Below are 27,298 nucleotides of genomic sequence, written 5' to 3'. Positions count from 1 at the left end.
CGCTGTCTCTTCCCCTTTCCTTGTTGCTCTGGTTCTGTCTCTCTCCTCTCTCCCTCGCTCTCTCTCCCTCTCTCTCTTTCTCTCCCCCTACCTCCCTCTCTCTCTCTCTCTCCCTCCCCCCCCCCTCTCTCTCTGTCTGTCTCTCCCCCTCCACCCTCTCCCCCCCCTCTCTCTCCAGACATGGCTAACCTCTCGTTGCACGACCATGATGGCTCCAGTGGAGCCTCAGACCAGGACACCCTGGCCCCCCTGCCCAACCCAGGCGTGGCCCCCTGGCCCCTGGCTTTCCCCTACCAGTACCCCATCCCCCACCCCTACAACCCCAGCCCACAGCCCCAGCCTGAGCCCCCCCATGGCTACACCGCAGGGGGGGGGAGCGCCGGCAGCCAGCACAGCGAAGGTGAGATGCCCAAACGCACACACTCTCATGCACATGCGCGCGCACACACACACACTCACAAACATGCTCACGCACACACACACACTCACAAACATGCTCACGCACACACACACACACTCACAAATATGCTCACGCACACACACACACTCGCAGGCACGCACACACACTCATGAACACACAAATGCGCACACACACACACACTCGCAGGCACGCACACACACTCATGAACACACACAAATGCGCACACACACACACACGCACATGCACACACACAGAGGCACAGACATGCTGGCATGCACGCACACACATGCACACACACACACATGCACGCATGCACACACACACGCACGCACACACACACACACACACACACACACTGACGCACGCACATACATACATACACACACACACACATCTCTGCCTGCGTGCTCCTGCGTCTCCACACACACAGTACCTGTACATTAATTGGCACTGATGTATTCCTGTGATTTTTTGTGTAGTACTTTGCATTGTAAAGAAGTATCCCACAGAGAGAGAGGGGAGGAGCAGGAGGAGGAGAGGAGAGAATAGGAAAGGACAGGATAGGAGAGGAGAGAAGAGAGGAGAGGACAGTGGAGAGGAGAGGAAAAGAGGAGAGAGGAGAGGAGGACAGTGGAGAGGAGAAGAGGAGAAAGGGGACTGGAGAGGAGAGGACAGGATAGGAGGAGAGAGGAGAGGAATGGAGGAGAGAGGAGGGGAGAGGAAAAGAAGAGGAGAGGGGGAGAGGAGAAGAGGAGAGAGGGGTCATGGGAGGAGAGGAGAGGAGAGGAGAGGAGAGCGGGGACAGGAGGGGAGAGGACAGGAGAAAGCGAAGAGCTCAAGCCTGTGCTTTCCTGTCTGTTTCTCAGGGAGCCGCAGCAGTGGCTCGAACCGCAGCGCGGGGGGTAAGAAGGAGGCGAAGGCCGGCCCTGCCGGGGGGGGCGAGTCCAAGTCGGGGGGCAGCGGGAGCGAGTCGGAGCAGCGGCGGGAGAAGACGCCCAGCGAGCGCTCGGCGGCGCCCCCTAGCGAGCGCAGCGTCCACAGCAGCCACGGCCTGACGTACGGCCCGCCCGGCCTGCCCCCCCAGCCCCAGCCCGGCCTGCCCCCGGCCCAGGCCCCCCCCCGGCTCGCCCCCGGGCCGCGACCTGGCCGCCGTGCCGCCCGAGCTCACCGCCTCCCGCCAGTCCTTTCGCATCGCCATGGGAAACCCCAGCGAGTTCTTCGTGGACGTCATGTGACCCGGACAGGAAGATGCGGAGGCAGGCTAGCGGGGGGGCGGACGCTTCCTGGAGCAGGGAGGAGGAAGAGAGGGTTCCGAGAGAAATGGAAGGAGAGAGATTGGAGGAGGAGGGAGAGGAAGGACAGCACGCACTCCTCCATCCCTCCTCTGTGGGGCTGCCCGCTGTTACTTTCTTCAGTGAAGAAGACAGGAATCAAAAGTGGCTCCCCCCCCCAAGGGTGCGATGGTTGTAACGGCCTTTCTCTTAATTCTTTCTGAGTCTCCTGTCTGGTGTCCTTGCACCCCCAACACCTCCATCCCCCCCACCTCCCCTCGGGCAGTGCCGCACGACCTCCACATTCACATTTTTTTGTAAAAACTTGAGAGAAAAAAAAGATGAGAAGAGATGCAGTGCAGAAGGAAGGAGTGAAGAGGAGGAGGAACAGGAGGAGAGAGATCCTCTCGGTCTGATTCTTAATGACTGGACAAAGACTCAAACGCTGACTGGGATGATTGTTATTTTGTGCTTCTTTTTTTATTGTGCTTGTCTGTTAGAGAAAAATGGAGAGTGAGAGAAAGAGAAAAGAAGCAGGTTTTAGTGCCAAATGGCCTCCTGTCCACAGAGTGGGAGGCTGTGTGTGTGTGTGCGGACTTGCATATGTGCATGCGTGCATGCGTTTGTGTGCGTGCATTTGTGCGCGTGTGTGTGTGTGAGGTGCGTGTCTGTGTGGGTGTGTGTGCGTGCTGGCTGTGTTTGAGAGAGGGGGGGGGGAGAGAGAGAGAGAGGGAGAGAGAGAGAGAGAGAGAGGCAGGGAGAGAGAGAGAGGGAGAGAGAGAGCCCTTTGGTGAGTCCGCAGTTCTCAGGAGTCTGACGTCTTTGTCTGTCTCCCTGGGAGACGAAGGTGCGGCTCGTCGTCCGCTGGGCGTGTTTAAGGTGTCCTGTCACACGGGCGCACGCACGTTCCCACGGGCATCCCGGCTTTCGCTGCTGTTGCCATGGGAACCCACCCCCCGCCCCCCACCCCCCACAGCTCCAGAGTTTTCAGGCTGACCTTTCTGGAATGTTCTGAAGCACACGCTGCAAGCAGCCAGGCATTCGGGAGCTGTCGGTGCCGACTCAGTCCGATTCGGCTCGTTTTTCACATCCATAATCCTGCGTGTTTCGCCGTCTGTGAAATCTGCATCAGACTGCAGCGGCTGGCTGCTGCGTTTTAGTGTGAGGAACTCTCCACAGGCAGCCTGGCAGCATTAACCCTTTGAAGAGCAGGTTTATGTGGAATGTTTTTTTCAACATCCTGAGTCAGTGTTCTGGTACTCCGTTGCTTTCAGTCACCAGCAGTGATTGTGACATCAGCATTAGAATGTTCAGTTAAGGACATTCCAATCATGTATTTGTGACCTCACACCTTAAAGGGGTTAGTGGTATTAACAAAGACGGGGATGCTCCAATATCCCAGGTGCAGAAGGCGGTTCTGGAAACGTAAAGTATAGCACACTTTCTTACTTTTATAGGTAACATCCAGCCTACCTGTGAACAGTTCCTGTAATCTCTTTTCTTGCGTGGTGTGGCTTCTCTCTTTCTCCCACTCTCACTGCTTCAAGAACATTTCAACAGGTTTTAACGCTCTCTTTGTTAATCTGTCATCGTCATTAACATTAACAATCCTGTATCTTATTTTCAGTTTAATGTCTCATTGTAATGTTCATATCACGACCACCCCCCCCCCCGCTACCACCACCCCCCCATTTATTTTCTTCTGAGCTCATTTACATCTCCAGTTCTGAATTATTAGCATCAGATCATGTATAGTGATAAGCAGTCAAGTTTCATACAGACTGTGCTGTACGATGTTTTATGAAAAAAAGAATTGTTTTTATTTATAAACATAGTTTTATTGCATAAATGCTGCTTGTGTGTGTCTCTAGTGTCCTGTCAGCTGAAAGCTTGTCTGTTACCTCTCCCCAAATCATGGATGGATGGACTGCATTTATGTAGCGCTTTTATCCAAAGTGCTTTACAATTCGCTCAGTTACCCATTCACACACACACACACACACTCACACACCAACGGTGAAAGGCTGCCATGCAAGGTACCAATCAGCTCGTTGGGAGCAAATAGGGGTTAGGTGTCTTGCTCAGGGACACTTTGACACGCCCAGGGCGGGGGATCGAACCGGCAACCCTCCAACTGCCAGACAACCGCTCTTACCTCCTAATAGAATTCAGTTCTAATCCCCATAAGTGTGTGTGTGCGCACATGTGTACATACATCTATGAATATTTGTGTGTTATTCCGTTGATAGTTGCCATAAAAGTGTGTGCGTGCCCAACCCACCCCACACTGGTCTTCTAGCCTGGTTTAGATACCCTCTGGGCCCTTGACTGGGTACGCGTGTCCATGCTATCTGCGAGGGCCTGTCTCTTTGCTCCCTAATGACATCTGTTTTGTACATAAACAACCTGTGCCCTTAGTGTTGCCCAATACCGTTTGGCCTCACTACTTCCACAAAAGGAGAAAAGCTCCGACCAATGTCTGTGTGCGTGCCTCCATGAATGTGTGTGCAGATCAGTGTGTGGTGGGGAGCCATAGAGGAATGTGAGGAGAATCAACTAATGGGCTCCAGGTGTGTGTGTGTGTGTGTGAGAGAGAGAGAGAGAGAGAGAGAGAAGGATAAAATGTGCCACGTTTTTTTATTTTTTAATATTCTTTCTAGATTCTAGATAATTAATTTTTTTCCCAGTACCTGGATACAGAATCAGTTTATTTTTTTATAGCTCTTGGGGACCCAGTGACACACCTCACTGCTTTTCTACAATGGAATGGAAACGGTTGTGTGCAACAAAGAAAAAAGAAATCCCCAGGGAAGCGGGGAGGAGGACGGGATCACCGCTGTGCAAGAGCAGGAAGTGTGCTGTGTGTGTTATGGGTGGTCAGGAAGAACGAGGAGTGGGGCCTGTTCTGACGAGGGTGGGAATGGGCTTAGTTATGATCTCTTGTTTTTTTTTTTTTTTTTTTGTGTACGCGTGTGGTTAGCAGTTATGGTTCAGTGCAGACTTGCTTTTGTTTGTGTGTGTTTGTTTTGCACACCGTGTGAGACCACACACACACACACACACAATGACATAAACTATAGGAACACAATAACACGACAACAGCACAACGCACTCTGAAATGAGCAGAATACAGGTCTGAAAGTCACATGAAAAGAAAGCTTGTGTTCTGCTTCTACATGACTGTTAACATGTAGACCCAGGTGCTCCAGGCTTGCAAGTGATGTTCAATGCATTCGTCCTCACTGGTTTTATGTGGTCATTCACTGATATCTCCTTTTTCAGAAAACCACTGTCCGATAATTTAGTGCTACTGACGTCTTAGATTACGTTAGAAAATAATTGTTTGTATTAATGCTGCGAAAATATCAGACAGGTAATTCTGAATCATAGGCTGAAATGTGAGGTGTGGTTTTTGACCATTGGACTCTGTCTGATTAAAAAAAATCTAACTGGGACGTCACCATGTCGTGTCGCCAGTCAGCTGACAGCGCTTCGGGAGGAAGGAAGGACAGGCAGACATCTTGATTCGAAAGGGAGGGTTGTGTGTGGTCAAGTGAACGTACACACGAAGGGACACTAAATACCGCAACTCGGGAGGAAGAAGTGACTTCGTAGGAGGGAACGTATTGCGAGGTAAGATAAACCGCGCTAATCGCGATGTTGAGCATCTCTACCCCTGAAACGTGACTAGCAAGCCGGTCGCGACAGTACGGTCGGATGAACGTTGTTGACCAACGAGAGCCAGACAGTCAGCCAGCTACAGAGCTAGATAAGTACTTAGAAGACTGCGAAGGTCAAGGAGGGGAATTGTTGCCAGTGGCTAAATAGTGCCAAGCTTTGATCTGGTCATGTGATTTTTCTAGGCTAAAAGCTGATGAAATTATGAAAAACACAAATGAATGGCGATACTGCCCGCTTGCAAGCAGCACCGAGGGTTAGCGGGTATCTATTATGGCTAGCTAGACTAGAGACATTGGTCTTTAGCTAAGCTAGCTAACGTTACTAGTAGGCTATGGACGGTTACCCGGTAACGTTAGCTTTCAAGATGGCCAAGACGTTTACATACAGGCATCTTCCCCTCCCGCCTCGATTATCAGCGTCCCGCGGCGTTGTCTGTGTGATAAACCGGCATTCGTGTCCGCAGGGGTGATTCCGCGCTTGCTTTCGTGTGCCAGGGCGGTACCTTAGCTTGCAGAGGAGAGGGTGATGGACTGTAGCGGTTCCAGGTCTTTGGCGAACGATAGCCATGGAAACCGACCGGCATCACCGTTAGCTTGTGCTTTGATAAGGATGTAGCTAGATGGCTAACGCAGTAACATTCCAGTACTGGTGAACCTTTGATAAAGATGACGTTGATCTGATATAAAATTATGTATTCACGTTTTCAGAAGACGGACAGGACATATCTCAATGTGACTTTGTCCGGCCAACTAGCTTGCAGTGGAAGGTTGCTATTTACCCCTCCTGCAGACTACGGGAATGGGGGGGGGGATCTTCCTCCGTTACTCACATTCTAGCGGCTTCCCAAAAGCACCACAAATGATTCAGTTTGCCGTCCAAATACGTCGATAAAGCTAAACTGTGCTGCATGTCATTTTATTGGGTATTATTCCAAGTGTCTAACACGTCTTGTGCCATAATTTAGCGAAGTAAGATTGGGTGCTCTACAAACCCGTAATATTAGGCGCTGTACAAGCGCCCCCCCCCCAAATGGCAACTCTGTAAATGAATTCTGCGCTCCATGGTAACCTTATACTATATACTCTCACCTGCCTGACTTGTTTACACTTTTAACAGGGTAAGTAGCTAACCGTTTTAGCGCCGAGTTATTTTTATGGGGCGGATTTTTTTATTTCCGTGTCAGGCCACAGTGTCACTTCAAACGAGGTGTGAGTGAGTGTCAGTGTGTGTGTGTGTGTGAGAGAGAGAGAGTGCTGTTTGTGTTAGGATGTGGCAGTGTCAATCTGTCTATATGAATGATAAGACTATCTTTAGTTAGCGGTGAGAGGCGGCTTTGCCAAGTGCCCACTCTTCCTTCTTTATCTGTCCCTGTGTATGTGGGACAGGCTGAGTTTGACCGCTCAACTGATTTCCCCAGGTAGTGGCCTGTGTGTGGAGATGTGAGTCTGTGTGTGGAGATGTGACTGTGTTTAGAGATGTGGCTCTTTATGCAGAGATGTGACGGTGTGTGATGTGAGTCTGTATGTGGAGATGTGACTTTATGCAGAGATGTGGCTGTGTGTGGAGATGTGACTGTATGCAGGGATGTGGCCGTGTGTGGAGATGTGAGTCTGTGTATGGAGATGTGACTGTATGCGGGGATGTGACTCGGTGTGAAATGATGGGTTGGGTTTAGTTTTTCAGATGACTACATGCACCTGTAAAATCTCCTACACCCCTTTAGTGTAATAAATAGGCCTATTTATTATGCACAGGTGTCTGGGATCACCATGGTCTGTGACGACTGAGACTGCACCGCCATGATCGGAGGACTGTTTATCTACAACCACAAGGGGGAGGTGCTGATCTCCCGGGTGTACCGCGATGACATAGGGTGAGTCTGAGGCGTGTTTTTAGCGTGGGACGGAGATATTTTTGGGGGGAGAGGGGTAGGGGTTTTATGGAGCAGACCGAGGTGCGGGTGTGGAGTTGGAGGGGGGGTTTGATTCAGCTTTTTCTGAGCTTCACTGTTGGGCTGTATGTAAATGCCGTGTTGCTAAGGCAGGATTACAGGGATTAAAGTCCAGAGGCTGTGAACTGCCGATTACAGGTTTTGCTGTGGTGACTCGTTAGCATTGGGATCCAGTGTGTTAGCGTTGGGTCCCAGTATGTTAGCATTGGGATCCAGTGTGTTAGCGTTGGGTCCCAGTATGTTAGTGTTGGGTCCCTGTGTGTTAGCGTTGGGTCCCAGCAGGTTAGCGTGTAGACCCAGTGTTAGCATTGGGACCCAGTGTGTTAGTGTTGGGTCCCAGCATGTTAGCATAGGGACCCAGTGTTAGCATTGGGACCCAGTGTGTTAGCTTGGGTCCCAGTGTGTTAGCGTTGGGTCCCAGCATGTTAGCGTGTAGACCCAGTGTTAGCATTGGGACCCAGTGTGTTAGTGTTGGGACCCAGTGTTAGCATTGGGACCCAGTGTGTTAGCGTTGGGTCCCAGCATGTTAGTGTTGGGCCCCCATGTGTTAGCATTGAGTCCCCGTGTGTTAGCGTAGGGCCCTCTCCTCTCTCTTTGCTGGTAGTCTACCCTCTGGTCCTCCTACTATGAATTACAGCTGTTTCTGTCACTTCTTTCTTTCTTTTGTTCAAAATCAACATCCTAATCTCTACCGTGGTCTGTAAACTCCGTGCGGAAAGTTCTAAGCCGAGCAGATCAGTTCAGTTAAGTCAAATCAGCAGTGGTCATGCTAGCCCGTGGAATGCTGCGTCTTTGGAACACGTGAGATTTCAAAATTTTTCACTACTAGTTCACTTGCATTCTGAAAAAAAAAACTGTTTTTGTCGTAATATGCCAACTCGCAATAATAACAAGATAAATGCATGTTGTTCATAATTTTATTATGACACTTGCAACATGGGATAAAACAGCGGGATGAAATAAGCTGCAAGTAATGTTTTGCTGTTCTGATCAAAACAAATTTTTGCTGCACAGGCTCATTATATTAGAAAACCCTAGGAGCGATTTCTGTTTTAGTTTACTCGTGTTCAGCAAGCCACCTAGAGCGTCACCTCTCAAATTTTCATTCAAATCGAGCGCTTTCTCTTTGAATCTCGCAATGCTACCAACGGCTGTGTAAATATCCTGACCAATGAACAACGCAAATGTCAGACAGCAAAAACTATTGGCTGAAAGAGGCAGGAGTAGTTATTTTGTCATGGTTCAAGCCTGGTTCATTGCCCATTGTAATCTTAGAGAAACAAGACCAGGTCAAAACCTAGTATATGGCTGGACCGAACACACTTCCTCCGGCCGACCAATGGTGTGATTTCATCACTCAGTCACTCAGTTACAGACATTCGCATTTATAGGGCTGGCCCCGCTGTTGCAGTCCAGCCAAAAAAAAGACCTTGAATATCTGTATTTATAGGACACTTATAGGACATTATAGGACATTTATAGTATTCGTTCCTGCATTTTGGCTCTTTTGTATTTGCACAGGCACAGAATCTTGCGTTAATGTGACCACCGCTCAAGTAATTCATTGCGGATTTTCTGACTTTGCAGAGGGCAGAATGTCGTCGTGTTTTCTCTGTAAATCCGAGTGACTTGTGTTTGTGTGGGGTTTTTTTTTTTGCCGTACGCAGTTTTGTGTGCAAGTCTGACCATCTCTCTGTCAATCTGTCACTCCTTCTCTTCCTCCTCTCCCCCTCCCTTCCTGCCCTCTTGTCTCTGCTCCCCCCCCCCTTTCCTGGTGCCATTTGCCCATCTCCATCTCTTCATTGGGTGCTTTAGGAATAGGTAAGAGACGCACGGAGAACGGTGTCCCCAAAAGCACGTCGCCTGTGATGTCCCCTCTCTCTCCCTCCCTTTCCTTCCCTCTCTCTTTCTCTCCTTCTCTCTCTCCCCCTCTTTCCCTCTCTTCATCCTTCTCTCCTTCCCTTTCTACCTCCCTCTCCTTCCCTCTCTCTCTTTCTCTCCTCTCTCTCCCCCTCTCCCTCCCTCTCTCCACCTCTCTTTCCCTCCCTCCCTCTCCTTCCCTTTCGCCCTCCCCCTCTTTCCCTCCTGGGGCCTTGCCTCTGAGTGACAGCATTGGGGATCGGGGCATGTGGCCTGAACCTGTATCCCCTCCATCCTTCACCTACACGTCCCCCTGACCTCTGACCCCTGCCTTACACAGGAGATGGAAATGTTCCCGCCCCTTTCCCTTCACCAGCTAACATTAACTTTGGTGTAACATTAACTTAAAATACCTGTTTTTTTGTTCATTTGTAACAGAGAGCTGTGTGACACAACAGATCTGGTGTGGCCTCATAGTGGTTCACATTGTGTATGCACGCCCCCCTCTGGCCAGACACCCTAACTGCACCAAAGAAGAAGAAACTGTCCAGTTGTAATTTACCGGTGTGAAATAATGATGTCTTTATGGGGTTTGAGTGTGGTCTTCCTGGCAGGTGGGCTGCCAGGCTCGGAAGTTAGGGGGCTCTTAAAATCCTTTGTAATCACGCTGATGGGTAAAGCTGTACGGGGCTGCAGCTGCGACCAGTGCATTCTGGGATACCCACCTCTGGGAAAAACAGGAAGGGGCCCAAAATAGCAGGGGAGTGCCATCGCCATGGAAGTTAGGCACACACTCATGTGACCGGTACACTGGGTAAATGAAGTAACTGTGTGACCAGTTAAGAGGTGAAAATGCGCTAGGGAACTTCCCCTTTTTCTCTCCCTCAGTATCCGTGAGTGAGCGCCGGCTCACTTCCTCTCTCGAGCCCTCCCTCTGCTCTCATCCTCTTCCTCCCCTCTCTTCTCTTTCTCCTGTTTCACATCCCTTTCGCTCGTCTGTGCGGGCAGTCCCGTCCCGTCCCGTCCGAACACGTCTGGCTCCGCGTCTCTCGATGCCGCCCTGTTCTCGCTGTCTGCGTGGTGGCACATTAAGGGTACTGCCACCTGGGAAAGGGAACGGCTCGCCCGGAAGTTTCCGGAACGTGAGATTCCCCTTCCGCTCGGGTGTTACCGACGCTCCGAGATCAGCTGTTTTACTTGTTTATTTGCTGGGATCCCCGGTAGCTGCGCCCTAAAGCACAGCTAGTCTTCCTGGGGTCCACAGAAAAAAAAACTGCTGTTATTGCGTCAGCGTGTCAGTTCCGGGGGTCCAGGGCTTGGGGTGGGCCTGACACAGAGTTCGCTGTGTGCTTTTACGCCACTGGCATTCAGTAAGGTCTGAACCCTAATGAGTTTTTAAAAAAAAATACATTTATTTTGCAGTCTACTATAGAATCTGCATGTTCCAGAATCCTGTCCCTTTCCCCTAACTCTCTCTGTGCTCTCTCTCTCCTGACTCTCTCTCTCTCTCTCTCCCTCTCTCTCTCTCTCTCTCCCTCTCCCTCTCTCTCTCTCTCCTAACTCTCTCTCTCTCCTCTCTCTCTCTCCTTCTTTCTTTCCCCCTTTCTGTCTCTCTCTCTCTCCCCTAACTCTCTCTCTCGCTCTCCGTCTCTCCCTCTCTCTCTCTTTCTCTCTCTCTCTCTCTCTGCTCTCTCTCTCCTGGCCTCCGGCCGGTCTCCTCCCTGGTCTAACGCCCCCCCCCCCCCCCGCCCCCGCGGGTTTTCTCCCCCCTCCCCTGCCCCCAGGCGCAACGCGGTGGACGCGTTCCGCGTGAACGTGATCCACGCCCGGCAGCAGGTGCGTTCGCCCGTCACCAACATCGCCCGCACCAGCTTCTTCCACGTCAAGCGCTCCAACATCTGGCTGGCGGCCGTCACCAAGCAGAACGTCAACGCCGCCATGGTCTTCGAGTTCCTCTACAAGATGTGCGACGTGATGGCCGCCTACTTCGGCAAGATCAGCGAGGAGAACATCAAGAACAACTTCGTGCTCATCTACGAGCTGCTGGACGGTAAACCGGCCAATCGGGCGGAAACGCCGGGGAGCAGAGATTTGTGACTCCTCCCCTCCCTGCCGCTCCTCCCTCCGCCTTACCCCGAATCTCTCCCTTTGTGTCCTGATTACGCTGAACGCTGTGTTTCGGTTGAGGCTATTTTTGATGTTCGGCGTCAGCGTTTCGTAGAACAGTTTTGCAGGCAGGAGTACTTTCTGTGTGCGCGTGTCGCGTGTGTGTGTGTGTGTGTGTGTGTGTGTGTGTGTGTGTGCGTGCGTGCATGCAAGTGTGTGTGTGTGTGCGTGTGTGTGTGTCTGTGTGTGCATGTGCATGTGTGTGCGTGTGTGTGTGTGCGTGTGTGTGTGTGTGTGCGGAAGTGTGTGTGCGTGTGTGTGCGTGTGCGCGAGTGTGTGTGTGTGTGTGTGTCTGTGTGTGTGCATGTGTGTGTGTGTGTGTGTGTGTGTGTGTATGTGTGTGTGTGCGTGTGTGTGTGTGTGTGTGTGTGTGTGTGTGTGCGTGTGCGTTTCCCCCCCCAGTTTGTCTCCATTTTTCACTTCCTTCCCAGGAGAGTTCTTTCTAGGTCTGCACTTTTTTTAAAAACAAAAAAAAGTCCCATCTGTATTTTTACAAAAATCCATGCGTCTGTTACGAAGTTCTTCTGCTTTGCTGTAGTTTTTTTAGGTTTTGATTTTTTTGACGTTCAGATGAGAAAATCACTGCCTAAAGAAAGTGCTGCAGACAGACTGTTCACCACCGGCTAGCAGACGAGGAGCTCAGCTTCCCAAACCCCCCGCCTCCTCCTCCCCCCTCACTCCTTTCCTGTAGCGCACCCATCCCATCCTTCATTCCTGACCCTGGTGTGAAAGGTCTGTGCCTTAGATCTGACTTTAATAGATCCAGCGTCTGTGAGCTTGTGTGGGCGTGTAATGCTGTCATCGTGATAGAGCAGGGACATCCAACTGCAGTCCTGGAGGACCTCGCTGTCTCCAGGGTTGTATTTTTTTGTAGTTTCCTTACAATAAGCTGGTGATTTAGGCCCTGGAGAACGAGGCGTGTGGACTCTTAAGCCAAAGAATGACTTCAGTTAAGAATTCTGAAATGCACTGGAAACCAGCAGGTACAACAGCCCTCCAGGACTGGAGTTTGAGGTCCCTGTTACAGAGATTATGGGTAGTGTAGTGTGGTGTTGGCTGGGTGACCAGATGGAGATGATGTATAATGCATGATGTCAGTGTGCAACAGTGAGTCCTCATTGTGTGAGTCAGGTAATGCTGGTGGTGCAGTGGATCTGAGTGCTCTCAGGGATGGGTGCTGACCTCTAGTGGCCAGAGAGGGTGATGCCCAACGTGAGCACTGATTGATGCTTTGTGTGCGGATGTGCTGCTCTCTCCTCTGTCTGGTCTCCTGTAGAGATCCTGGACTTTGGGTACCCGCAGAACTCTGAGACGGGGGCTCTGAAGACCTTCATCACTCAGCAGGGCATCAAGAGCCAGGTGAGGAAGAGGAGGGAGCTGACGCTCTCTGCCGTGTCACCATGGATCCCTGAGGAATTGCACTTGCTGCCTTTGGCTAAACTTGCCCTGGGGCTTCATGGGAAATGTGGTGCATAAGAGGGATGGATTTCTGTTCAGTACTGAACATAAGACTGGGTGATTATGTTGTATGTTGTATTAACGTTTCTTTAAATGTTTTTTCCTCTCTGCGTGTTGACGTGCACTTTGTGCTCTCCTGTGGACCACCTCACCTCCAGCACCAGGTGCGTATCGCTCTCTTTTTTGGAATGTTTTCTCACGTCAGTGTTCTAGAACTCTGTTGCCTTCTGTTACCAGCGGCGATTGTGACATCACCATTAGAACGTTCTAATTAATGTATTGTGACCTCACAATAACGGCTTTCCAAACCACCTGTTTGGAGAGTGGAGTATGTCGTCAAGACGTTTTCATTTGAGAATGAGTGGAGGCCTTGTTTGAGGAGGAAGGGAATTGCGCGTGCGAGTTTGAGGACCAGCTTAAGCAGCTGTTCTTAAAAACTCCGCCCCCCCCCCCCCCCCCCCCCCCGACAGACGAAGGAGGAGCAGTCGCAGATCACCAGTCAGGTGACCGGGCAGATCGGCTGGCGCCGCGAGGGCATCAAGTACCGGCGGAACGAGCTCTTCCTGGACGTGCTGGAAAGCGTCAACCTGCTCATGTCCCCGCAAGGTACGGCTGTGCCGCTCTACGCCGCTCTACTCTGCTCTATGCTGCTCTATGCCACTCTGTGCCGCTCTACGCCGCTCTACGCCGCTCTGTACTGCTCACAAGCATGGATTCCAGCGTTTAACCTCCAGGGCTGCTGGTATCTGGTATAATAGCACTGATTTAACTGCCCCCCCACCCTGCTCCCCCCCCAGGGCAGGTGCTGAGCGCCCACGTCTCTGGCCGGGTGGTGATGAAGAGCTACCTGAGCGGGATGCCCGAGTGCAAGTTCGGCATGAACGACAAGATCGTCATCGACAAGCAGGGGAAGGGCGGAGCTGTGGACGAGGCGGGGAAGAGGTGAGCGGGGGGGTGGAGCAGGGTTCCGCTTTGGCTTGTCTCTGACACAGCGTGTGCGTTCGCACACTGTAAATTCACAACAGAAGGCCTCGCCTGTGCGAAACATCTCACATTTCTGCAATGTTTCCGCTTTTGCTTCTCCGTTTATCTGTGCTTTTTTTTTTTTTTTTTCATTTCGCCGTGAATCATGATGTAGGTTTCTTTATTTTACTGTACAGTGTGTTGGAGTAATTATTGAATTGTGTCCTTTGGAGGATTATTCTGTTCTAACAGCCTCTCATGCCTGTAGATGGTTAATTTGCTTGTGGGGGGTTTTAACTTGTTTTAATTTTGCCTGAATAGAGCATTAAAAATGGTCTTTTTTTGCATTGGAGTATTAATGTCTGTTTTGCTTATCAAGAGTTTCTCAATGTAATTGATTCCTTAGTAGAGTTTTTATGTGTTTAGTTTTGACTGTTTAAATGATCTTAGATGTGGTTTTTGAATTCCTAAGTGGTGCTGTGCTTTGTTTTTTCTTTGTTTTTTTCCTTTCCTTTCCCTGCTCTGTCCTTTGCCGGACCTCAGTGATTTGGGGGGAAGGTAGTGTACCCCTGTCTTGCACAGAGTCTGTCTGTCTGTCCCCTGACCTGTCCCGCAATCTGTGCTTCAGTCCATGTAGGTGCTGGGTCTAGAACAGGCTTTCTAGCCGAGCTGTGCTCTGCAGGAACACTGTGTGTGGATAGTGTGTGTGTGTATGTGTGTGTGTGCATGTGTCCGTGTCTGTAGGGATGTGTGTGTGTGTGCATGTGTGTGTCTGTGTCTGTGTAGGGATGTGTGTGTGTGTGCGTGCGTGTGTGCATGCTTGTGTGTGTGTGTGTGTGTGTGTGTGTGTGTGTGTGTGTGTGTGTGCGTGCGTGTGCGCATGCTTGTGTGTGTGTGTGTGTGTACGTGTGTATGTGTGTGCGTGTATGTCTGTCTGTTTGTGTGTGTGTGTGTGTGTGTGTGTGTGTGTGTGTGTGTGTATGTGTGTATGTGTGCGTGTATGTCTGTCTGTTTGTGTGTGTGTGTGTGTGTGTGTGCGTGTGCATGTGTGCGTGTATGTCTGTCTGTTTGTGTGTGTCTGGGTTGGTGTTTTATGGGGACCTGCAGTGCTGGTCTTAGTCAGTCGTGTGTTCAGTTCACCTGTAACTCCTCAGAGCCGTCAGCTCTCAGTGTGTTTCCTGTTTCTTTGGCCACTAGCATAGAGCTGTAGCAAATCAGGAGGTGCTTTACCTTTGATGTGCGAGAGCTTGTGTGTCAGCATGTGTGTGTGTGTGTTTGTGCGTGTGCATGTGTGTTTGTGTGTGTGTGTGCGTGTGTGTGTTTGTGTGTGTGCGTGCATGTGTGCGTGTGCATGTGGGTGTGTGAGTGTTGGTGCGTGTGTTTGTGCGTGTGCATGTGTGTTTGTGCGTGTGCATGTGTGTGTGTGTTTGCGTATGCATGTGTGTATTTGACTCATTTCTTTTGTCTCCTCTTCCCTCCCCACCCCGCCCTCCCTCCCTCCCTTCCGTCCTCTGCTCTCTGGCGCCCCCCAGCAGTGGGAAGCAGTCCATAGCAATCGACGACTGCACCTTCCACCAGTGCGTGCGCCTCAGCAAGTTCGACTCTGAGCGAAGCATCAGCTTCATCCCCCCTGACGGGGAGTACGAGCTCATGAGGTGCGTGGCTGTTTCCATGCCGATGCCCCCTTTGTAATCCATTTGACTACATTTCCCACAATTCCAATGGGTACTCGTCACTGTGGTTGAGTGATTTGGTGTACAAGCCGACGCCCTTCCGTACACAGATACCGCACCACTAAGGACATCATCCTGCCCTTCCGGGTCATTCCGCTGGTGAGGGAGGTCGGCCGCACCAAGCTGGAGGTCAAAGTGGTCATCAAGTCCAACTTCAAGCCGTCACTGCTGGCGCAGAAGATCGAGGTGAGGGGTCAGAGGTCAGAAGGCTATGCCTGTCCTCACGTCAGGTTGGCCATTTTTGTATATAATATGGATATTTGTGGTAACTTATAAAATGTGTTATTCATTGAGGGAGAGAGGAATCAGGATCAGAATTGATATCCTTTTCACCTCTTCTTTCTTTCCGCCTCTCTCTCTCTCTCTCTCTGTCTCGCTCTCTCTCTCTAGGTGCGTATCCCAACGCCCCTCAACACCAGTGGTGTGCAGGTGATCTGTATGAAGGGCAAAGCGAAGTACAAGGCCAGCGAGAACGCCATCGTGTGGAAGTGAGTCCAAAGCAGAGGCGTCTCTCTCTCTCCTGTCCTCCATCGCCATCTCTCACTCCGCTTCATCCTCCATCTCTCCCCCTCTCCGTCGACTCTTTCTCTTCTGAAAGTACCCCTACTTATTGCCATCCCTGTCTTGGGCTGTGTATTTCCCCATCTCTCCCTCTCTCTCCCCCTCTCTGCCTCTCTATCCCTCCCCCCCCTACATCTGTCTGTCTTTCTCTCTCCCTCTCTCTCCCCCTCTCTGTCTCTGTCTCTCTCTCTCTCTCTCTCTTGCTCGCTGTCTCGTTTTCTCTCTCTCCCTCCCTCCCTGTCTCCACACGCCCCCTCCTCTCTGTGTTCCCGCGCACTCTGCTGATCCTGGGTCAGTTGTTCCCCCCCGTGTCTCTGGCTGCAGGATTAAGCGGATGGCCGGGATGAAGGAGTCCCAGATCAGCGCCGAGATCGAGCTGCTCCCCACCAACGACAAGAAGAAGTGGGCGCGCCCCCCCATCTCCATGAACTTTGAGGTCAGCGTCGGTCGGGAGGCGCGGGGCTATCCAGGAACTTGTTGGTCTGAGTCTACAGGCTGCAAGAGCCAATGAGAGTTTAATGCCGCGTTTTAAAAGCGTATCTGCCGAGCGCAAGGGGTCTACTGTGGAGCTCACAGGGGGTCTACTGTGAAGCTCATAGGGGGTCTACTGTGGAGCTCATAGGGGGTCTACTGTGGAGCTAATAGGGGGTCTACTGTGAAGCTCATAGGGGCGCTACTGTGAAGCTCGCAGTGGGGCTACTGTGAAGCTCGCAGGGGGGCTACTGTGAAGCTCATAGGGGGGCTACTGTGAAGCTCACAGGAGGGCTACTGTGGAGCTCACAGGGGGTCTACTGTGAAGTTCATAGAGGGGCTACTGTGGAGCTCATGGGGGGTCTACTGTGAAGTTCATAGAGGGGCTACTGTGGAGCTCATGGGGGGTCTACTGTGAAGTTCATAGAGGGGCTACTGTGGAGCTCATGGGGGGGCTACTGTGGAGCTCACAGGGTGGCTACTGTGAAGCTCACAGTGGGGTTACTGTGAAGCTCATGGGGGGGCTACTGTGGAGCTCACAGGGTGGCTACTGTGAAGCTCACAGTGGGGTTACTGTGAAGCTCATAGGGGCGCTACTGTGGAGCTCGCAGGGGGGCTACTGTGAAGCTCGCAGGGGGGCTACTGTGAAGCTCATAGGGGGTCTACTGTGAAGCTTGCAGAGGGGCTACTGTATTGAATATGTAATTGAATATGTAAATGAATCAGTAATTGAATTTGTAATTGAATCAGTAATTGAATTTGTAATTGATTTGGTAATGGTATTATGTAATTGAATCTGTAATGGTATTTGATGTGTAATGTGAGTTTGTAATCTAATTGAATTTGTAATTGGCTGTGTTCCTGTCGTCTCTCAGGTGCCCTTCGCTCCCTCGGGGCTCAAGGTGCGCTACCTGAAGGTCTTCGAGCCCAAGCTGAACTACAGCGACCACGACGTCATCAAGTGGGTGCGCTACATCGGGCGCAGCGGCATCTACGAGACGCGCTGCTAACGGACCCCACCCTGCCGCGGCGCGCGGCTGGCTGGCGGGCGGGCGGGCGGGCGGGCGGGGGGGGGACAGGCGGGCGGGCGGGGAGGGGGGTGGCGAGGAGGGGGGGGCGTGTTCAGGAACGAGGGAGAAAAACAGGCCACCGTCCCGCAGACTTCAGCTTTCCCTCCCGCCTGCTGCCTCCCTCCCTCCCTCCCTCCATCCTTTCAGCCATCCATCCTCTCTTTCACGCTCCCTTCCTTTCATTGCTCTCCTCACAGGCCCGAGGGGAGGAGTTACGGAGAAACGCGAAAATAAATGAGAATGTGTGTAAAAGCCCTGAGAAAAGTAACATTTTTATCCACATATCAGAGTGCAGTGGAGTCCTGTGGAGGACAGAAGGTAGAAATGACACACTCGCACACACAGGCCGTTGTGTCATTTTTAATATTTTATCTTGGGTCAGTATTAACCCCCCCTCTTCACACCCCCTTTCCTAGTGGACTGTAGCACCCTGTCTCCCCCGGCAACCACTGCCCCTCTGCCCCGCCCCTCCTGCCTTTACCGTGTAATATGATTGGCTGTTAAGAGATCAGTTGCCGGGGGGGGGGGTTGTAAGCTCCGCCATTTCATTGGTCACTTTCCACCCGCAAGTCAGGGACAGAAGTGCATCTCTTCTCTCCTTCCTCTGGCTGTCTGTCCATTCTTTTTCTCCTCCCATTTTCCGTTCCTTCCATTATTGGTCTGATGAATTCCCTGCAGCATACGGTGAATTTTTTAATTTTCTTCATCTCAACGCTTCAGCTTATTTTTGTGTCCAAACTATTGAAGCGTGAAGCAGCTGTAAAGGCGGAGAAGAGGCTTGTGGGCGGGGCTAGGGGGAGGAGGGCGAGGCTGTGGGGGGAGCAGGGACCCAACCAGATCATTACCTCACCCTCAGCTGCTTCTGTAATATTTGCTGTATAAGCGCTTTTTTTCTGTTTTGATGACATCACCCAGATGTCACACTGCAGCACTTTTTTTTTTCATTTTTATTTTTTTTTTAAACTGCAAACGTTGCTGACGTGAAGAGAGAGGGGCATTATGGGGAGAAGAGTTGTAGCTGGGTCCTGCACTCTCTGGGGTTGTGATCGCACAGTCAGATCTGTCATCTGGTCTAGAATCCGTCCTACTCAGTATATCCCTGCCCCACCCTGCCCTGTCCTGCCCCTCCCCCCCCCCCCCCACACTACCAGGCACTCTGAGGCGTTGCTCGCTGGAGACCTGCCCCCCCCCCCCCCGGCTTTGGTGTTCAGTCTCCATATGGAAACTTCTTTGTCCACTGAATACTAATAAAATCACATGGTAGAGTCGTTCTGGTGTCTTTCCTCAGCACCCTCTTCCTGAGAGAACACTGGGCTACACAAGCAGTAGGCGCGTGCGGTACTGTGCTGGGGGGATGGCTGTGGTTCTTGTACATTAATCAAGATGATGGTGGGAAATGCAGACGAACGCGAACTGGAGCCCAGATATTGGCCTGCTGGGGGGAGGTCACTGAAGGTTGCTGAAGGGCATGCCCCCCCCCCCCCCCCCTTCAGCGCTGAAACTGACTGGACGCGCCCCCCTCCCCCACCCCACCCCCCTCGTTTGGCCTGTTTGAAGATCCGTGCCCATCACTGCAAGTCCATTCCAAACCTGACAGATGGGATTCCAACCTTGACTGATGTTTGGCTGCTTTGTATTTTTCTAAACGGTAAATTTAATTAAATCCCCAAATTGAATCACACGGGACATTCTCAGGGTGGCTGTTCCCGTCTGAAGCTTTCTTCCTCTTTAAAAAAAAAGAAAAAAAGGTTGCACGTTTTAGGAACTGAATCGGTGAGGTCTAGAGAGGGTAAATCATCGCGGGCGATGGGGAGCGCTTGACCCCGCCGTGTACCTTTTCGGTATTTGGCAGACTTTATCCGGGGAGAGAGATTTTTTTTTTCTTTTTTTACACGCGGTCTATTTATACAGCTGGCTGCTTCGCCGAGGCCCGGCAGGTCCGGCGCCCCGCTCAGCGCTCGGCTGCGCCCGCGACCTTTGCGCCATAGGGCCCCGTTTCCTTACCCAGCATGCCGTTCTGCCGCCCCCCGTTCTGACCAGGCCGAAAGGCTGCCGGTCACAGGAACGGTGAGAGGCCGACTCGGCCTGTCTGCATGGGACGCTGTGTGATGATGAATCATTTATATTTATAACTATGAGGGGGAGGAGAGGGGAGGGGAGGGGTTAAAAAAAAAGGCACTTCGTCAAAATACGATTTCGTTTGCATTTTTTAATTCTCAGTTCAGAACACTGATACTGGCAAAAAAAGAATGAAGAACTGGCCTTAATTCCACACACACACATTTCAGAAGGACATCGAAGCCGTCAGCCCAGACGTACGCACTCGTATTCCCCGAAACCAACCACAGTTTAGGAGTTTCAAAAAGTTTTTTTTTTTTTACTTTGGCCAAAGTTGTGAATGTGAAAGTTGTAATTTACAATTCCTCACAAGCGTACAGGGGTAGATGTTTAGTTCGGTGTGAAGGTTTGAGGATTCCGACTGCTCCAAGAGTGAAATGTAGATGGTCAAACCTCATCACAACAGAAACGATACTTTTTTTAAAAAGCAATTTAAACTATATTAGTAAATATACATTATGCTGTAATTTTTATTATAATAATAATAATAATAATAATAATAAAACAAAAAAAATCACGTGTTTAAAATATGGAGACCGTCATACCCAGTAAAAATGTACTAGCGTTCACAGTGGAGCACAAGACTGGAAGAAATGATTGGACAGGACCTTGACTCCGTTTGCCAATGGGAAGATGGGAAGGAATCCGACCTGCCAATCACAGCAGAGAGCAGGACCACTGTGCCTAGTACAGCCAATTTCCAAAATTAAACAAAAAACCAAGTAGTGCTCATATTAATAACAGTAATACAGTAATAAAAAATGACAATCGCATCATTCAACACCATTCCACTCCACGTTATGGCTTCATACTGGTTGTGTTCTGTGCTTTGGGGACTGATGAACGAGAGACTGAGAGAAAGAAGAAAGGTGAGGTGTTGTGTACGTGGCACAGCCTCCAAAAACACTGATCCAAGAACAGGTGACCCAACACCCAAATGTTCTGTCACTAACCGGAGGCCACTGGCAGTCACTGGTGGTAAAGGGGGGGGGGGGGGGCGTGGTATGATGCTCCCCCAGCAGTGGAAATACAGAACCAGGGAATTCAAAGGAGGAAGGGTGGGGCCGCAGAACATTCCAGAATAAACAGTGGCATCCCTCTGTGTGCGTGCGTGCGCGCGTGCGTGTGTGCGTGCGTGCGCGCGTGCCTGGGTGCGTCCGTGCGTGCGTGTGTTCTGAAGGGAAAACTATGCCCAAATTGTGTACAGTGGTTAAGGTTAAATCGTGAGGTTAAGTCATAGCACATTTAAACCGGGCTTAGGTATGTTCCCACACAGTTGCCAAACAATGAGCACTCCCCCCCCCTCCAAGAATGGAACAGTCCGTCTGCGAGAGGAGGACAATACCTGATTGGATATTTCTGGAGGGAGGGAGATGTGGGAAAGGGGTGAGAGTGTAGAGGGTGTGGTCAGAGAGAGAAAGAGGTGGACAGTATGTCCTCATAGTGTGTGTGTGTGTGTGTGTGTGCGTGTGGTGTTGTCACTGGGTTGCGTGTTGGAACAAAGGGGAGGAGAAATGGCACTCTGTCACTACGTGCCGACCAGAGGGCGACTCGGACTTGGCGTCAGCCTCGCCCTAATTCGGAGGCGTGGCGCGGCCCGAGGACACGCCGTACCTGGAGACAGGTGTAGCCCGCGCGCGTGGGCACGCCTCCAGAAAGACAGGCGGCACCATAAACCCCCCCCCCCCCCCCATTAAAAACACAGCCGTCCTGAGGGATTCCAGCCGCTCTGGTTATATGAGCTGAGCTGGCCATTTTTACAGCGCCGCAAAGGGGAGGGAGGGAGGGGGGGGGCAGAATGAGATGGAGAGAGCGATAGAGAGAAGTGGGACTACCGAGACAAGCGAAACGGAGAGCGAGGTGTTGATTGGTTTAGGGGGGGTGGAGGGGAGAGGGAGGTGCTGATTGGTTGAGGGGGGGTGGGGGTGGACAGGGAGGTCCTGATTGGTTGAGGGGGGGCTAGGGACGGGTGGAGGCGAGGAAAGCCCTAGTCCTCTCCGTCCTCGTCGTCCTCGCTGATGGGGTACCCCTGGCCGTGGTGCGGGGGGGAGGACGGGGGGGACCGGGTGAAGAACGGGAGGCGGAAGGTGGGGGACGGGGAGCGCTCGCGGGTCGGGCTGCTGTTGGGGCTCTGCCTGGGACTGATGGCCTGGAGCATCCGGCCCCTCCCCTCTTTCAGCATGTGTTTCTGTGGGGGGGGGGGAGGGAGGGGGGGACAGCGCATTACATTACATTCATTTAAACGTCCTCTCACCCAGAAATGACGTACATTCTCAAGACTCCCATCCTGGATGGCCACATAGCTTTAAGTCATCAAGCTAGCAAGGCTATTTATGGTAGCAGGTGATCTTATGGTCCGGGTTCCACCACGTCCACAGAGAGAGATAATGCTTCTGCCCCTCAGATGAGGAGGACAGAGCCTCATCTGCAGTGTGAATCTCGACACACGCCCTTTTCCTCACTACACACACACAAAAAAAAAAAAACATGGATCTTCTCCCCCCCACCCCGCTCACCAGCGCCCCCTCCGGGCCGAACATCTGCAGGAAGTTGCCGATGAACTCGCGCGACTTCTCCTCCCACTTCTGGATGAGGTCGATGCTCTTCTCCTCCACCTTCTGCACAAACTCCTTGGAGAGCTCCTCCACGTCCTTGACCTTCCGCTTCACCTTGTCCACGCGCTCCTGCAGGTGGTACTTCTTCTCCTGGCAGACAGGGGGCGGTGTGCCAGCGTGAGAACGGATGCCTCATTCACATTCTCAGTACTCACAATTTGGTGGCGTGCCAGTTTCCAGCAGCTTAGCCTAAAACTGGAACTGTCCAGATCAGTTATGGGTGGGTCATCATCTGGATAAATTCTGAACACATGCATCACTGCAATATGGAGGTCATGGAACTTTGAGAGGAATGATGTCATAATCACACCCAAAGTGGTCATTAGTTCCTCTCTCAATCAACTGAACACAGAGCAGATCACAGAACAGTATTTGAGTTTTTTTTTTTTTAATCCCTGTGCATAGATTTTAACAGTTCCCTCCCAAGAGGTCTGTTTGCGTGACCAGTGATTACGCGGGGACTCACGTTGATGAAGCTAACGTTGAGCTCTTTGGCAGTGTACCCTCGCTGCAGGTTGCGACGCACGTACAAGTCGTAGTCGCGGACGATGCGAGTGATGATGTCAGAGGTGGAGATGCCCTCTGTCCGCTGGGTGGGGGCAAACATGCCTGGGGTGGAGGGGGGAGGGGTGGGAGCGAAAGAACACTTGTCACATGAAACAATTCCCAGCCAATCAGCACGTCCCACCTCCACCCCCCGGGTTACCATGACACCCACCCGCGTCCTTGATGTGCTTATAAACGTCGTCACTCCCAGCAGAGGAGTATGGGATATCGTCGTGAGCGACAAAGTCGATCTGAGGGTCAGAGGGGAGACAGAGGCTGTTATCTTCTGGAACAGAAGGGGGGGGGTGGGAGTGGGGGGGTACAACCCTGCTGAGGCCACGCCCCCCCCTCCCCTCCAAGATCATCGTCAACAAGACAAGATACTCCAGCTCTTCTGCCCGTCTTGGGAAAACAAAGCACAGTGGGATGCCAGGAAGCACTGAAGTACATGTGCAAGCCGCCATGTGAACAGCTGAAAATACTCCCGTATTGTCAATGATTCTTCTTCTCTCACAATGTCTCTCTCGCTCTCTTTTTCTCGCTGTCTCTCTCTTTCTCTCTCTCTCTCTCTCTCTCTCTTACCCGGTGTTTGGCCAGGAACTCGGGAGAGAGCGTCCAGGGGGCGTCGCGGACGACCTCGTCGACGTAGCGACAGTGGCTGACCGCGTCGTAGCGCTCGTCCTCGTTCATGACCGTGAAGCCCTTGAACTTGTGCGTCAGATCATCACTGCAAACTGAGGGGAGGGGGAAGAGGAAATGGATTGACTGACTGACTGACTGACTGATTGATTGATAAACTTTATTAATCCACAAGGGGGGTAAACTGGTTGGCTACCTAAACAAAAAATCATTACAATAATATATAACAAACATTAAAACAACACATAGCACTCATGCAGAAACTTATCATTTTAAGGTGAGCGCGTAATTCTACAGACCCATGAGTCATGCACACACTATCTATCAAATGTAATGGAAGGGAGAAGAATGAAAGGCCAGAGGCGTATGCTAATGCTAACCGAAAGCAGTCAGCTTTGGAGATAACACTTACAGAAAGAAAGAGGGAAAAAAAAAAAACAAGTGCTGCTCACCGCCCACTATGAGATGCGTGTTTGGGAAGAGGCGCTTGGCCTGCATGAGTGCGCGGGCGTGTCCCGAGTGGAAGACGTCAAAGATCCCGTCTGCATACACCCGAACGGGCCGTTCCACTGTTGGGGGCGGGGGTGGGAGGGGGGGGTGGGGGTGGGGGCGGGGGAGGGGTTTCAGATAATGGCAGTAATTTCTCTGCATGCTTTTACACGTGCACGCTTGTTCTTGGCCGTGTCCCAAACAGCTTACTTGCCTATTACAACCTGCATACTCAGTAGTAGGCAAGTAAGCTGTTTTGGACACACACAGGCCTGGAGTTCATTTCACTTGCGCCATTGTCTTGGGTTGGGTTATGAGCTGGTCAGTCACAGATTTTATGCAAACTTCTGTAAGACTATGAGCACGTGTCGATTGCGACTGGTATGCATGACACTGCGCCCAGAATGTTTGGAACATGTTAGGGAGGCCTTTTAAAACTCACGTGGGGTTCCCTTACGGGCCTCCTCCATGCTGACGCGCAGGTAGGGCGTGGCCGGCGTCGCAAGCTGGTCCGCGAACGGCGCCGGATCTTTCACCCCCTGGGATTAAGAACAAACATGTAACTACGCTGGGTACGCACTCATCTCTGGGACTCCATGGCCAGGACTGTGAGGGCATGTCCACCACATATGCGCTTTTTAAAACGGCCAAACGCGTTATCGCTAGCTTTACTCACCTGCTCGCTATTCCCCACCTCGCTCGCTCACACTCACCACGGTGCAGCGCGGAACCTTCCCCGGCCGCTCGCCTTCCTCTGCCTCGGCATTAGATCCCTCCCTTCGCCTCTTCTTGGAGACCTGCCGATGTGAGCTGTGAGACTCCATTTCTGCAGGTGAACAGGTTGCGTACGCCCAAGTTAACTCAATATATGCAGCCGGGCTGCGCTCGCCATACACATTTGGCTTTACAGTCTGACATTAGAGCCGTAGATGGCGCCGTTTCGCTGCACGGCGAAGAAACCCGAGTGCCAGGTTTGACTGGAAGTGTCATGTTGCATAATCCAAAGTTGTTGGCCCGCCTCATGCCATGGATTCCACAGGACAACAGACCCACCGGTCGCGACATTAACGGGCACATTATATAATTCGAGAAGCAGGACAATTCACAATTAAGATATTGCATTCGTGCGCGACAAAGGCAGAATGGCCTGTATGTCACGCAGGTGGTAAGTGCAGTTATTTACTTGTCAGTAATTGGTATGCAGAACCTGAAAAGTAAACTAAAGTTATTTTCTTTGAACAAATCAATTAATCTGTATTGGCCTTAATATCTGGACAGATGACTGTTATACTGCAATGGAAAATATCGTTTTCGTGGCTCACTAGACACCTCTGGACATGACTGCAAAACTAAACCTCACCTAAATATCACAGGATCAGAATAGTATCGCACAGTAGTGACTAGAAAGCGCCACCCGAAACTGCACCCTGTGAACCCATCTCACAGACTCCTTGGTAAATGTCACCGGGACAAGATTCAAAAACTAACACGCACATGCACCAGACAGCTAATAGGCTGTAACATAAGCGTGAGGTTACCGTTTCAAAAATGTATATCAAAATCAAAATCAAAACAAAACTTTGCCTGCCAGCTAGCCAACTCCCCTTGAGCAAGACTGAGCCACAGCTTTCAGTCAAATACTTAACAGTCCGTTTTCCTCACTGTTACCGATAATGGTGATCACATCAGAGGGCAGAGGCAATTATGTCATAACAATACTCGCTAAGCCACAAAACGAGTCCAAAGTTCATAGTCCGAAAGTAGCTAGCAACTAGCGTTACCGTTCACAACTCACCTGCTAAATAGACTATAGAATCGACAGGCTAGCCAGCTAGCAACTGCACAAAAAGCTTGCTAGCTAGTGTTAGTCAGTAAGTGAGCAAGTGACGCTGGCTAAGGAGGCTGGCACAAGCCGCCCTTCTAAATGATCTACGTTGGCTAAATAAATCAAATTAAATAGGGCTAGCTTGCAAGACGGTAGTCCGGACAGACTGATATACCTGGTTAGTTAACGGCTAAAACAGACAGTTAAATACGACATCGAGATACAGCTATGTGCCGCCCTGCTAGTTACTTGCTGGCACAGCCAGCCCAGCTAGTCTATAGTCATCTCACAATAGTTCAAGCGCTAAGCATTGCTAGGTCAAGTGTCAGTTTTAAACTGTGTAAAAGGTAACGTTGGTTAAATAACCTCTAGCAAAGTGACAGCTAATTTGGAGCCGAACTTTTTTCAGCAGATGACAGCTTGGAAGATTCCTCTTGAATTACTTTTCAAAGACCACGCAACAGGACACACTCGTGGGAACAACAGGTAGCTCACATTAATTACGACTAACAACAGTTGGATTTCTGAATTAACACTGTAGGTGAGACTTTCTTGGCTAGCTTAGAGGCTAATGTTAGCTAGTAAAGTCATAACAGACGTCACGAACCCGGGTCTCCTGTTGTGAAGCTCTCGGTGTCCTGAGTAGTTCCGCGATACCCTGCCCCGGCCTTAAGTAGTGCCATACGGCCCGAACGGTCTCTGAAAACCCGTCGGTATGTTGCCGGGGGCTGAGGGCCGGGCGTGTTGATATCGGGAATGTAGCCGGATTAGGCGCTATCAACTGTGCGCTTTAAAGACACAGTGGACCAGTTGGATGACAGCAATACAGGAACTACGAGGAAGTGAGGTGGCCTTGCTTGCAGATACAATGTGCGTATCCGCCCATCTGCTTTTCTTCGCCCCCTGGTGGTGGACAGGAGAAACTATTTGCGTCGAAAACTTACACGATGGCAACAACGGGGTGGTTTATTAATAATGGTGTCATATTGCTTTCAGTTTTGGTAACGTTTTCCAAGTGCTCGTTTCCTCGTTTTAAGTATCTGGTAACATTTGATGCATAAAGACGAATAAAGTCATTCATTTTACACCTAGCCATGTCTACTCCAGTTGGCATGGAAATCCTAATGTGGCATATCACCCATTAGGTAAGTTTTAATGAGGATTGACCCGAGGAAGCTTTTATTTATGCGCTGGGAAAAAAAGAGTGTTGTTGTGCCAAAGCACTATTAAGGCATATGCAATTTACAAAAACAAAAATCTACCTATGATTTCAAAGTATTCTAAAGTTGTGATCCACTATAGTACAAGGCAAAATGTGTTACTTTTCTTCAGTGAGTTTTTAATGTTTAAAAGTGTTCATTTAAATTTAATTGTGTATCAAGATTTGCCAGCATTAAATTGGGGTTTGTTCTGTGTTGCTTCTGTTCCCAGATAATGAAAATATGAATTTTGTGTGCACA

General features: G+C 50.9%; 3 protein-coding genes across 5 annotated transcripts in view; 2 read left to right on the top strand and 1 right to left on the bottom strand.

Annotated features, from left to right (window-relative positions):
• LOC118230316 (segment polarity protein dishevelled homolog DVL-3-like) overlaps positions 1–1,786 on the top strand; it is a 24,579-nt gene extending 22,793 nt beyond the window's left edge. The window contains 3 exon segments of the mRNA XM_035423200.1: positions 179–400; positions 1,288–1,501; positions 1,503–1,786. Of these exon segments, the coding sequence (XP_035279091.1) occupies positions 179–400; positions 1,288–1,501; positions 1,503–1,656 (590 nt within the window). The 3' untranslated portion in view covers positions 1,657–1,786.
• A 3,383-nt stretch (positions 1,787–5,169) lies between these two features.
• Positions 5,170–17,591, top strand: LOC118228828 (AP-2 complex subunit mu-A). Of its 2 annotated transcripts, XM_035420298.1 has the most exons (13): positions 5,170–5,325; positions 7,128–7,246; positions 10,969–11,234; positions 12,627–12,709; positions 12,967–12,972; positions 13,279–13,414; positions 13,606–13,750; positions 14,315–14,329; positions 15,304–15,426; positions 15,555–15,690; positions 15,895–15,992; positions 16,390–16,501; positions 17,412–17,591. In XM_035420298.1, the coding sequence occupies exons 2-13, from the start codon at positions 7,173–7,175 to the stop codon at positions 17,544–17,546; spliced, it is 1,329 nt and encodes a 442-aa protein (XP_035276189.1). In that variant the 5' UTR covers positions 5,170–5,325; positions 7,128–7,172; the 3' UTR covers positions 17,547–17,591. The 2 variants fall into 2 exon arrangements, with proteins under 2 accessions (XP_035276189.1, XP_035276190.1); XM_035420299.1 differs by lacking the exon at positions 14,315–14,329.
• A 2,204-nt stretch (positions 17,592–19,795) lies between these two features.
• Positions 19,796–26,715, bottom strand: LOC118230158 (choline-phosphate cytidylyltransferase A-like). Of its 2 annotated transcripts, none has more exons than XM_035422973.1 (9): positions 26,446–26,715; positions 24,727–24,839; positions 24,456–24,552; positions 23,977–24,093; positions 23,468–23,619; positions 23,058–23,136; positions 22,806–22,948; positions 22,241–22,429; positions 19,796–21,912 (listed from the first exon to the last, which is right to left on the bottom strand). In XM_035422973.1, the coding sequence occupies exons 1-9, from the start codon at positions 26,519–26,521 to the stop codon at positions 21,712–21,714; spliced, it is 1,167 nt and encodes a 388-aa protein (XP_035278864.1). In that variant the 5' UTR covers positions 26,522–26,715; the 3' UTR covers positions 19,796–21,711. The 2 variants fall into 2 exon arrangements, with proteins under 2 accessions (XP_035278864.1, XP_035278865.1); XM_035422974.1 differs by lacking the exon at positions 26,446–26,715 and adding an exon at positions 26,205–26,418.
• Positions 26,716–27,298: the final 583 nt, after the last annotated feature.

The sequence above is a fragment of the Anguilla anguilla genome, chromosome 6 (assembly GCF_013347855.1).
Source record: "Anguilla anguilla isolate fAngAng1 chromosome 6, fAngAng1.pri, whole genome shotgun sequence".
In the NCBI taxonomy this organism is placed as follows: domain Eukaryota; kingdom Metazoa; phylum Chordata; class Actinopteri; order Anguilliformes; family Anguillidae; genus Anguilla; species Anguilla anguilla.
This window is presented reverse-complemented; position numbering and strand designations above follow the sequence as displayed.